Source organism: Zonotrichia leucophrys, chromosome 7 (genome assembly GCF_028769735.1).
Source record: "Zonotrichia leucophrys gambelii isolate GWCS_2022_RI chromosome 7, RI_Zleu_2.0, whole genome shotgun sequence".
NCBI lineage: Eukaryota > Metazoa > Chordata > Aves > Passeriformes > Passerellidae > Zonotrichia > Zonotrichia leucophrys.
The window spans coordinates 33990491-34003620 of record NC_088177.1 but is presented as its reverse complement, the minus strand read 5'-3'; the positions used below and the strand labels follow the sequence as shown (position 1 = coordinate 34003620).

The 13130-nt window shown below is 41.7% G+C and overlaps 1 protein-coding gene across 1 annotated transcript in view; it reads left to right on the top strand.

Annotated features, from left to right (window-relative positions):
* Nucleotides 1-13130, top strand: part of CLASP1 (cytoplasmic linker associated protein 1) — a 170694-nt gene that overhangs the window by 146049 nt on the left and 11515 nt on the right. Inside the window, exons 35-38 of the mRNA XM_064718115.1 lie at nt 2524-2674; nt 3314-3560; nt 4327-4517; nt 6153-6281. Coding sequence (XP_064574185.1) covers nt 2524-2674; nt 3314-3560; nt 4327-4517; nt 6153-6281 — 718 coding nt within the window. The remainder of the gene's footprint in view (nt 1-2523; nt 2675-3313; nt 3561-4326; nt 4518-6152; nt 6282-13130) is intronic.

Sequence of the window (13130 nt, the reverse complement as noted above, 5' to 3'; positions counted from 1 at the left end):
TTTCTGTCTTCTTTTATCTGACACCAGATAATAAGGTTTGGAATAATGTAACATATATTCCAGCCCAGAGCCTGAAAGTGCAAGGACGTGAGTTACTGTGTACTGCTTGAAGACACTAAACTGTGGACTACTTACACATAGTTTGGATTGGAAACTGAATAACAATTTATGGAAGTAAAATGTATTTCATGCCATACTGGAAAACTACCAAATTGTATCTTTATAAGCTTACAGACAGCTGCATTGGTTTTGTGCAGCAGATGGAAAATAATGTTGTGACATCCCTAAACACTGCTCATCTCTACTCACTTCTTATTCATCCTGTGCCTTTCCTCTAGTTTTCTGCATGGGTCATAATTTTTTTTCCCTTTTGTGCCTTTTTTTTCCTGAAAGGTGAGTGTAGTTCCATTTTGCTTTTATTCCCCCCATTGTGTTGTCTGTGAAGTATTCCAGTGCACATACTGTCAGTAGAGACGTGTGTTCACATTGTAGAATTTTCATTCATGTAGAGCACAGCCATAATGTGACCTCCTACACAGGCTTACTTCTGATATATGAAATGACTGGATTCTTTAGATCTTTATTAAAATGTGGGTTTGTGCTTTGACAAATGCATCAGATTGGTGGCTCTGAGACATTACCTTAGTCTCTTAGCAGTGAAGAGTCTGTATTCTCATTGTTCTTTGGTGACAGTGTAGGGCAAAATTCATCCCTGAGGAAAGAAGTGATGACTTCAGCAGATTCATTGTCAGTATTATATTTGTGATTATTTCTTGGTTTTTCTGCCATGGATTTAATTGTGTGACCTTTGGTAAGTCATGTCATCTCTTGGTGTGAGAACACAAGTACAGTCACATGTATACCTTTTCAAATGGGGGTTTCATTGCCCGCTTCAAAGTTACATGAAAAACTAAGATCTGTGAATTAAACGTGCTTGAGCTCAAAACATATATATTTGAGGTTGTATGAAACAAAGATTTTCCCATTCCTGACTGGTACTTCTAAAGAACCTAAAAACTGCCTTGCCTTCTGTCTGGAAAGCCATCACAGTGCATTACTGTTGTTCAGCTGTCTGAAAAGCCTTAAATACTTCAACTTCTGTAGGTTTATGAACAGCTTTTGTTTCCTGATCTTGGTCTGTTAAATGATTGCTCATTCTCCCTGGTCTGCCAGACACTGTTTGGGGAATTGTTCTTTGGTTTCTTTGCCAAAATACATGGTGCTGATGCTTGTGTGAGTGTAGTGTGAACACGTTGCTTGGGAGCCAGGGATTATGGCTACTTTCAGTGTGTTAATCCCAAAGGAATTGGGCAGCCCATCTTATCCTCTGTCTGAAGTCCCCAAGTTTCTTCCAGAAAAAAAAGCTGTGGTTCTAGATATTTAGTAGATATTTAATATCCTGCTTTTGGTTCCATTGAAAATAACAGCTGTGTATGCAGAATTCAGAAGGGATTTTCTTGTTTGTTTGTTTGGGTTTTTCCCCCACCCACCTCATAGAGAATCTTTCTTTTGTGGAAAAGGAACACAACTCAGTTCAGCCATCTGCCTCCAAGCCTATCCTGTCATTCTTCCCAAAATGTTATGAAATAGTAATTCACCACTGTAGGGAGCCACTTCTTGCATTTATTGACAAACAACTTGATGTAAATGTCTGATTCAGTCTGTTTGCTTCTGGCTCTACTGAGATCTGAGACTCCGCCAGAAATTGTTCTGTCTTGCTGGATCTATTAATTTAGTGATTGTCATGCAAACTCAACTTCTCCTAGATAGAGCAAAGCCCTGCCAATAATGCTGTTTTATTTTCTCAAAGATTGTAGGAACTTCTCTTTTGCCAGATCTTTAATATCATCTGCCCTTGCATGCAAGGCATTTTATCATGGGACTTAATTTTGAATAACTCCTCAAGGAATCCCAAAACTTTTGGCTCAGAAATTTCTGAGGAACTGATAAACTGCAAGAAGGTGTCAGGTTTGAGTGAGAGAATTCCCAAACTTAGGCCAAATACTGAAATGCTATTTTTATCAAGGCACTGTGCGAGTGAGTTAGGTTTTACTACTTTAAAATGGGCCATGTTAGACTAAGGCTTATGTCAAGTTATGTTTTCCTTTCCATTTAAATCTGTCATAGTTTCATATATTGTTAAACATAAATTTCACTGATTTCATTTCCGCCAGCTGTCACAACCATTTGAGTTCTTAGAGTGATTGATACTATTTTCGTTTTTAAATTACACCACTGCCACACTGGGGATAGGGTTTTTTGGTTTACAGAAGGTAGCACACTTACTGAATGTAAGAAACAGTGGACCTGCTTTCCCTTCACTTACAGCAATGTGTTCTCCTTGTTTTAGCCCCATTTGAGGGGAAGCTCAGACCTGAACTCTGCTTTGATTCCATCCATGTTGTGTTACAAGTCACTGTTAGAAAGGGCACTCCAAACCATATGTCTCCAGCTTGTTTTTGTTGACAGTCAGAAGTGGATTCCAGTTTCATTTGTAACATTTCATATACGTTTGGTCTTTAGTATGCTGGATTATGACACGGAGAACCTAAACTCTGATGAAATCTACAGCTCTCTTCGTGGAGTCACAGAAGCGATTGAGAAATTTAGTTTCCGTAGTCAAGAGGACCTGAATGAGCCAATCAAACGTGATGGAAAGAAGGACTGTGACATTGTAAGTGTTCTGTTGTTTACTGTCCCCCAATAGATGAAATTTTAAAACATTGTGATCAAACCTGCCTCTAGATTGTTAGTGTACAAAATCCAGTTACTCCTGCTATATTCTTACAGGCGTCTTCTGCTTATTGGTTGTTAATTTCTCATACTTTAATTATGGGGTTTCACTGACTTTCCCTTGGCTCCCTTTGAACTCTGGCCTCCTGTGGAATATGATCACTGGGCTTCTGTGCAAGTGCCGTGAAGGATGGAAACAGTGCTGGTGTTCCTCAGGCTCAGCATGGCTCAGTGATGGCTTTTGCCTGGAGTTTGTGTAGTCATGTCTGTAATGGGAAATGTTCTTAAAATGTATGGATGGTTTCCCTCACAGGCTTAGGACCTGTGATCACTCCAAGTGCACAGCTCATACAGTTTCTTATGGTGCAAGACTGGTTACAGAAACTATGATTATGAGATATTTTTGAGCAGGTGCAATTGTGTGCAAGAAAGAGGTAGTAATCAAAGCTTTACGTAAGTATTATGTATAAATAATACATGTAAATCTGTGCCTTTTCCTGTTGGTGGGTGAACTCCAAAAATGCTACAGTTTCCATAGAATTTTGAACCTCCCTTTTTCCCCTCTGTTTGATTCCCCTAGGTGTCCCGGGACGGTGGCCTTGCTCTCCCTAGCGGCGATGTCCGCGGAAGCGGTGACGTTGTGGAAGGCGGCAGGATGGCTCTGGATAACAAAACCTCCCTCCTGAACACGCAGCCTCCCCGCGCCTTTTCGGGGCCCCGTGCTCGGGAGTACAACCCCTATCCTTACGCGGACACCATTAACACTTACGACAAGACTGCCCTGAAGGAAGCAGTGTTTGATGATGACATGGATCAGCTCCGGGATGGTTTGTATCCGCTCACCTTGTAGCACTGCAGGCAGCTCACTGCCACTCTGGTGTACTTGTGTATGGCTGGTGCCCTCAGATACGTGCCTGCCTGTGCATGTGTTGTGTATTACATTGCATCTGAGCCAAAGCTTGGTATGAAATACCCTTTGTTCTCATGTCCCAGCAGAACCTCATCTGCGGATACTGAGAAAAAATGTTATACTGTGGTTTTGATTCTTGTTTGCCTGGGGTTTCCTGTAAACTACTCCCTTAAGCATCCGCGTGCATCTGTAGGGACACTGCTTTGGGACCTTCCCCTCTTCATGGCTGAAATGTCTCACTCAACAGCTTGTTGTTAGTGAGTGTTTGACTTCATTAAGTGCAGCTACACATCAGCTTTATTCTTTTGCAGTACACTGATGAGTCACTGTACTTTATTCTAAAGGTCATACATGTGACCATTGGTTTTGGGTGTGTATGTCTGGGAAAAACCACGGCAGTTCTCATCTTGTAGAAGTAATTGTTGGAACTGGAAGAAATCCAATTGCCATCTCTTCCTGGTTCATTAGAAGCCACGTGCAGATGCATGAGCCCTGCTATGAACTCAGGTTAAATAATGGGCTAGTCTGATTCTGTTGCCTGCTTGACTGAGACCACCTGGACATTAATGCATTTTTAGGGGGCCCTTGTTACATGAACCTTATTCCATAGAGGGTGAGCAGTCTTGGCACCTTTGATCTTTTCCACATTTCTCCAAATGATTTGCTGCCATTTGTCCTAGAAGTACCCATTGACCATTCGGATTTGGTGGCTGATCTTCTGAAAGAGCTCTCCAACCACAACGAGCGGGTGGAGGAGCGGAAAGGAGCTCTCCTGGAACTGCTGAAGATCACAAGGGAGGATAATCTTGGAGTTTGGGAGGAGCATTTCAAAACCATTCTGCTCTTGCTGCTGGAAACGCTTGGAGACAAAGATGTGAGATGTAGATTTTGTCTTAACTCTCCTGTCCATTGCTTCATCTTGGGTAATAATTCCTACACACCAGTTTAAATGAAACCTGCCACTCATCAGTGATAACTGCACTGCTCATTTTTTCTTTTGAATTTTAACAACTCTTTAGTTTTCACTCTGTTCATTGAAGAGTTTTAAGTTACTCCAAAATGTCCCAGTTTTTTCCCCTCCCTCCAGAGTGTTACTAATAAATAGATAGGAAATTGAACTAGAATCAGAAAAGAAGTTCTAGTCTAGTAAGAAACTGTCAAGACTTCAGTTATTTTCTTCTGAGTTAGAATGAAGTTACAAGCTCTTAGCTATATTAAACCCATTTCCAGCAAGCAGAATAAAGGCATTCTAGAATAAATTAATTTTTTTCCCCTGGGTGGTTTAAAGACCCAGGGTATTAGATCTCATGGGATGAGTCTCTGTCACTTTTAAAAATGTCATCAAGAGCAAGCTGCTTTTATAGGGGATCTTGTTTTGAAATGTTAAAAAAAACTTTGTTATTATCACAGCTTTATGTTTGGTAGTTGATCAAAGTGGAAATGTACAGGCTAGGATTTTTTCCATTTGGGGATATTTGTTCAGCTTGCAGCTCAATGATATTTGGTAAAGGCTCAACACCCCACTGCACCTTCACATCAGAGCCATGCTCCATCTGAGTGTTACAATACTGAGGCTTCAAAGCACTCACAGTTCTTTTTTTTGTTTCATCTGATTCAAAAATCTGTTGTATTTTTTATACTACTTGTAAAATACATATCAGGCTCTCAGAAATGTTAGTTCTGAAGCAGGGTAGGTTGCTAACATTTTCTTAGTCATTGTTCTTAGTTTAAGCATGAACTGCTGTAGTTTTACTTGTTTAATGATAGCACCATCACACAAGTATCAGAAGGTCTGGTGACTTTGTCTTAACTACACGTGAATTGTGCTACTGTAGGAATTTTGCAGATGAATAGCAAAGCACATATTTTAAAGACTGAAAAGGATGAAGTAAAGTATGTATTCCTCTGCTGAAATGATGACATCTATTTGGAATGCCACAGGTCAAAAATGTAATGTAAGTTATGAAATTGAAACAGCTGTTACAAATCCCCTCTGCTCATGATCTTTTGATACAAAGGATGAAGACATAGATCAGTGTTGACTACAGTAACTTAAGTCCTTGAAAGTAATTTCCATAGGAGTTACAGGACAAGTCAGTTTTACTTCTTTAGTACTTGAAAAACAGCTTTGTGGCATGGATGGAGCCCAGTTGGATCTGCCAAGCTGAGCGAAAGAGGAAAGGCAAAACATACATGTTCATGCAATGTAGATGTCCTCCTGTGAGTACAAATTTGTACTTCATTGCCAAAAGAAAATGGAATTTAGGAAAGTAGTCATTCTGATTCTTGTATATGTGAGAACAGTCATTTTATGTGGCTTTTTGTGCAAGAGCAAGCAAGGAGCCCAATTCTGAATTTTGTTACATTGACTCCACTGCTCACTCCACTGGAGCTGGTGGTGTAGGGAGCCATGCAAATTTCTGATGAGCCACGAGAATTCACTTCAAACTACAATTTTGACAAGTGACTCTTTCTAATCTTTTTCTAATGTCTGTTTTTCCTGACACAGCATTCAATCAGAGCCCTGGCACTGCGTGTCCTGAGGGAGATCCTGCGGAACCAGCCGGCGCGGTTCAAGAACTACGCGGAGTTGACTATCATGAAAACACTGGAAGCACATAAGGATTCCCACAAGGAGGTGAGTGAACCTTTCAGCTACTGGAAAAGCAACATGGACCTGCTGAAGAAAGGTAGGACCTGTGAGGCTTAACAGGCAAACGTGTTGAATCATCTTGACAGTGGAACAAATCAGTATTAAGTCTCCCAGGTATGAAGAGGCAGGATTTTTACATGCTGAAAGAGTGAGGAAAAAAGTGGAGACTGTCAGAGCTATTTATGTAGACTTGGAGCTGTGTGGAGTGGTATTCCACTGTTTGTTAATTTCCCTGCTCATTCTGGGACAGGTTGAGAACTGTAGGAAAAAAAAAGTGCATGTTTAATTACTTTTTAGAGCATGCTGGGGGCACTGTGCTGCCTCTGTGTGTACAGGTTAAGAATACAAAATGTACTGGAGAACACAAAGGCTGTGTTCAAGCAGAATTGTGTGTGAAAACTGAATGGTGAAATTGGGCTGTGCTGGAAAATTGGGAACTGGTGAGTAACAGGAGAAAATGGACAGAGGCCATGCTGCAGTGGCAGAGGAAGAAGCAAAGGGAAGGGTGAATTGCATTTTCCTTTTTGTGAGAGAACTCATATACAAAACTGAAAGTATTCTGCAGTAAAGCTAGAATAAAGGGTCATGGTAACATTTTAAGTAGATCAATTCAATTTACATTTAAAGTTAGTCTTTGTAGATTGATTTCCAAGTTGGATCTTTTAAATCTACCTCATGCATGCTGGAAGTTTGAACTAAACCTTCTGGTAAGTGCGACCAGAACTTCCCTATCAGTCTGTGATGGTTTTGTTATGAAAGTCCTTGGTTTGAAATCTAAGGCATTTAGTCTTCTCTACAACAGGGTTATTCTAAATTAGCAGTTTTAGGCATCTCTAAAGATATTCAGCCATGAAAAGATTATTAAAATAGACCAGACTGCTCCAGAGCATTGGGTGAATAACACAAGATTATTTAACCATGGGTAGCAGAAATTGTACTGTTTGAAAATCAAAACAGCCAAACAAAAAACACCCTCAGGGAAAGAAAATAACAGTCTGGATTTCTCTAAAATGCAGAAGTAGAATATGTTTATTGCTTTAGTGAATGAGGGCCACCCTACTCTGCCTACCTTCCTCTTTTTGATTTAGAGCCTTTGCACCCCTGTCTTTTTCAGTTCAGAGTAGTGAGAAGCAGTTGTAAATTGATATTCTGATAAAGCAGTCAGACAAAACATTATGTTCTGAAGGAGTGCCTTTTATTGGCAAGTTTTCCTGCTTGCATGCTTCTCAGCTCACCTTGACTCAGTGCCCTTTGTATTTTTTGTCTGAGAATCCTCCAGAACTAACATTTCTAGCAGGACCTTTCCAGATAGTCCCTGGCATTGTTTTTAATGTCCCTCAGAATTCACTGTCCTTGTGGGACTGGTGGGTTTTACAGAAATCAAGACTGATGTTGATAGCACCATGCTTTATGCCTCTGTATTCTTGTGATGTGGAAAGGTTCTTTAGGATTTTCATGAGTTGCCTCCCAGGGAAAAGCAGGGAAAGATACACCAGGAATGAGAGGTGGGAGTTCTGGCGCTTCTTTATAGAATAACGGAGCTGTGCTGTGCTCAGCAAGTTGCTGCTGTGCTGCACACAGTGTGGCTTTGATTTTACATGGCTTTCCCAGCAGCTTCCTAATGAGACATCAGCTCAGTGAGACCTTTGGGTGGCAGCTGTCACAGCAGGACACTGCAGGTATAACCCTGTTTTGCCATCTGTTGTGTGTGCACTGCTGTACTAAGTGGGGACATTGGTTTTGGATTTTTCATTCTGTGTATGAATATTTTCTGATCCCTGTGTAAATGAGGCTCTCAGAACCATGATGCAGCCCAGGAAAGTATCATCTGCCTGTCAGTAGTTGGAAGATATCAGCATTCCTGAAGTTAAGAAAGGTACCTGCACTTGAGTGTCCACATGAGCTAGGCTAAGTATACACCTGGTAATATGCTCAAAGTAGTTTTGCCTGTAGTTGGGACTTGCTGATTCAGTTAAGTCTGTGAAAAATTAACTGAGAGATCATTTGGGCATGGCTCAGTTGGTCAAACTCATAGCCTGGAGCCAGGAGGTCACAAATTCCCTTCCCTTGGTGGCCCTCCAGCTCCCTGCCTCTGCTGACTTTGTGGCCCTGCTCTCTCCAGGAGGGCAGGAGGAGCTGCCCTTTGACTGGATCCCACTGAGCAGGGGATTAAATGAGGATTCATCAGCTTGGAGTGAAGGGCACTTGGAAAGGATAGCTGAAGAGGGAAAGGAGGTCCTGAGCAGTCTGTTCTACAGCTTGCTTTCTCACTATATCAGAGCAGTATTAAAGGAAGTGATTGCACTGTTCTTAAACTACATAAAACCAAATCTTCCTCTAGACTGTAAGAACTATTTCAAGAAAAGCTGGTATATAATTTAGTTGGGACAGGGTTAATCTTTGTGTCAGTGATGCCCTGATAAGATGACACTGCAGTTTATGTTTCTGGGCTGCTTCTGCCTTGTAGCAGAAGACAGAAGTTATCCTTGGTTAAGATTTGACAATTTGGTGTCCGACAGGCTGTGTAAGTTAGGAGAAAATGTCTGTTTTGAGCATGCTGTATCTGTTTCAGTCTTTTTTACCTGAATTTCCCCTTCAGCACAGGGACTACTAATTGCTCCCAGCTACTGCTCACATTTTCAGTTATATGTGACCCACAGAGACTCAATCTAAAGTGACCAAGCAAAGGGAATTTGAAGAGGAGCAGAAGTGTTAAGGTTGGGTACTGTCTCCAAGAAGTCATAGTAGGAGGAAGTTCTTTGGAAATTAAGAAGGTTGGTTTGTCTACACAAATTCCAATATTGCTGTTGTTCAGCATCACCAGGAGACATCAAATGTCAGAAACAATATATTCACCAACAAGCAAATATCACCCCCTCCCCCAGCTGAGTGCTGATATCTAGTTAAAGTTTCTTTCATTTTTAAACAAGAAAAGACCTGTGACTTTATTCCAGATTACATAGCTGGAAGTATCAAAACAGTGGTAGCATAGTTGGATATTTTGGGATGCCTGGGTAATTGGCTGTTTTTCCAAGGCCAAGCAGAAGTCTTTAGACAGTTGGGTCTTTGCCATGGCTAAAAATCGTCTGCCTTCTGTTGCTGAAGGCAAGGTCTGGGATCGGCAGAGCAGCACAGCTGAGGGCACCACAATTCCCCCCAGGGATATGGGAGAGGAAAAGTTGGTACATGGAGTTGGAGCTGAGTCACACCTTGTTGTGAGTGCAAATGCAGGAGATTGGCAAAGCACAGACCTCAATAGCAGGTCAAAATTAATGTAACCCTAGGCTACAGACTAGAGGGCTCTGGGTTGGGATTCATGTTTAGTTTGCATTTCTTAACTTTGTCCTGTTTTTATACTGTTTGTAGTACAACAGTCTATTCAGTGCTGTTGGTTTAATGGAGTGATGTGAAGAGTCAAGCCTGCTTCAGTTATAACTGGGAACATTTAGGGGGGTTGGCATGGAAATGCCTTTCACTTACTTTAGGAGCATTAGAACGTAATTGAAGTTGTGGATGCTATTAAATCTTGTTGATTTTAATCAATCTTTGTTTGTAGTTATTTGGAAGAGAACCATCTTTCTGTTGCCAATTAGTTAATATTAACTCATTTGTTCCAGTGTAGTTACTCACCCATAACTAAGGAGAGATTCTGCTTGCTGACCCCATACCACTGATAATGACATTGCTTCAGATTCATGCCAGCAAAATGAGGATAATTTCTTATTATTGAGTATTTTAAATCAGGAATAGTTTAGTATCTTGGAAATCAGCAGCAGAGTTAGAAATCATAGGATAGCTAATTCCCAGCTTCTGTCTCTAGCACAAATCCTATAGACTTAACTGATGTCTATTTTCTATGTGTAAGGAAAGAATCCTGTGCCATATCTTAGATATCTAATTTCTGTATTTTATGATATAGAAAGCCCATAAGCATAATTGGGATGCTTATTGTTGTACGTTCTTTGTTGTAACCCTCTGAAAGAGGGAGAAGAAGAAATCAGTTACCCATTACCTGTTGATAATATTTATTATCTTGCTGAGGTGCTTTTAGATTGGCCTCTGATATTTATATATTGTAACTGTCCTCTGGTGATGGTATGATCTATGTAGGTCTCTGCAAAAAGAAAAGCACTAAATGATCATAGTCCTGAAGATTGTTACTTAGTCTATGCTGGAAGCTACAGAGTGCTGCAGCTGGGCAGTCACTGATGTTTCATAATATATGTTTATGTGCTTTTTCAGTTTCCCAATACATTTCAAATGTTTAGTGCCCAGGAGAAGCAGTCTAATCTACTTCATCTCTGAATCCTTATAAAAATCACACTGCTTTTTCATCTCACCCATTGCTGAGTCCACTTCCTGCTTTGAAACCAAGTCCATAATTGTTTGTTCCTGTCTGAATTAGACTGTAAAGCCTTCAGGGGTGGGAGTTTGCCTGACTAGGTACTGGTAAACCTCCTTCCCCTCCAGCTCAGATTATACAGGCTTTAAGTAACCACCTCTAGATGGCAAAAATTGGCTCAAAAGCCCAGCCACATGTCTTGTAAGCCTGAAAGCAAAACCTTACTCTTCTGCTTAATAAACACTCTGGTGCTCTGCTTGTTTCACAGTGGTGTACAAAGCCTCTAAACTTTCAGTGAGGCTTTGCCTGCACTGCCCCATCCTCTACAACCTTCTGCAGAGACACTGGAACTAGCAATCATGACAAAGTACTCCCAAAGTACTTCCCAAAGGAGCTTGAGTTGCTGTGGGAAGCTCTCATCCAGGTGCTACAGGTGCTGCTTTGCTGAGATCCTACATGTTACACTGATCCCCTGTGTAGCCCATGAACCTGGCATGCCTTAGGGGAGTCAGGACATTTTTCTTTACTTATTTTCCAGTACTTTGTGCCTCTTTAGAGCAGAAATTAAACTATTCAGAACTCATAAGCTGATTGCTGCAGCTGTCAGGCAGCAAGCAACATGTTCATGCATGAAGTGTAGTAGCCGAGCAGAAGAAATTGAGTGGAAGCGAATGGAGTCTGAGCTCTGGCTGTCTTAAGTGAATAGGATCCTGTGGCTGCAGTGCTCTGTTAACCAGGTAAACCAGTGGGAATTGTCATCCAAAGTTTGTCCAGCAAATGTTGTGATTTGATGATTCCAGTGTGCTTTTCTGTTTGAAGAGAAGGCTCTGTGACTGTTCACTGTCTTGATCACACTAATGCTGCACATCAGCATATCCCCTCACACTGAAATCAGGAAGCAATTCCCATGCATATTCCTGGAACTGCCTGACCTGCTACTGCCTAACAAGAAGTTTGCTCCTTGGTAGCATTAAGGAAGACATTGGTGATGAATAGCTTTCTGTGTGCTTCACCTCACTGGCTTTGTGCATGTGAATATGGCTCCTTCCCTAAAGCAAGCTGGGTGGAAGTATAAAAACTTCTCTTTCATGAGACTCACTAGAAAGGTCTCAGTGTATCACAGATGTCTTTCAAGGAACCCTCCAGCACACAGAGCTTATGTTATGCCTGCAAAAGTCAGGCTGAATCTAGTCTCCAGTGTGTAGAGCATAAGGTAAGCCTTTAGAAAGGAGAAAAACCTGCTGCTTTAAGGCCAAGAGCTATCTCTTAGATCTGCATTCCAGGGCTACCTGCCCTGTGTTGAACGATTTCAGACTATCCAGTTCAAGCCATGGTTTGCTCTAAGCTTTTACTGGGAGGTAAAATCATGTTTGTGGCATACCTTACGTACAGCTTAGTGTCTGTGCTTTTAAAGAACTGCAGGCTCTCTGTAGTCTTGCACATCTTGCTTCGCAGCCACCCTTTTGAACCTGCTGCTTCCGGCTGCTGTCATCATTTGATGGCTTTTCTACTTGTACTTTGTATCTCTGAGATTCTGAAGAATAATTATATTAGGTCAGAGAAAAATCTTGCTTCACTTGATACCCTCCCTGACTCACTAGCAAGAAGCAAGCATACAGAGATGCTTCCCTGTGGATATTCTTCCCCCTTCCAGCTGTCTTAAAGCCTTTCCGTGTGAATGGTTCTGCCTTGCTTCCCTGTGCGGGTTGGATTTTTTTTTTCCCTTTGGTTAACTTGTCTAACTTCTAATCCTCTTGTGACAGCAAGCTCTCCAGTCTGAGCACGTAACAAACAGCACCCTTTCATTTTCTTGGGCTTAAAGGGTAGATTACATAGACACTACTTACTGTGGTGTCACTGTTAGTATGAGCCTTTCCTGTCACTTCCCAGTGTGTATCTGTTGATCTTGCCTTCAAAGCTGGGAGGAAGACTTGTTCCTTGATCCTATTTATTCATTTCTCCCACTCCTTTTAAGGTCTGCTGGTCAGGTTAAAGCCCTGATTAAAAATGACATTTCATTTTTTGATGCTGTAAGGTATGTCCAGTTTGCAAGACACAAGGAGCGTGCCTCATGGCAAAACGTCTTTGCTAAACTCTGTCACAATTGCATGTTCTTGTTGCCAAATGACCTGGCAGGTTGTACCTTCTGATAATGCACTCCCCTGTGTTTGGGAATGCTGCTGATTTCTCTGGCAGTGCCAGGTGAGCAGAACTCTGAGCCAGTTGGGTGAATACTGAGAGCCCCACATGGGATGCACAGTCTCTCTGGGTGGCTGAGTGTTTTGTTTTGCCAAAGCCAGCAGGAAGGACAGGGCTGGTACTTGCATTGCAAAATGGTGGCATTTGGCTTCCTGTGCCAGCAGGGACGAGTTTTTCCCTTTGGCTCACTGTCAGCTGGTATTGCCCTACCCCTTCCTAAGCCCTGTCACCTGCTGGTACTTCCCCAGGGAGCCAGGAGCTGTTACCTGCAGAGGCTCTCATCCAAACAAGCA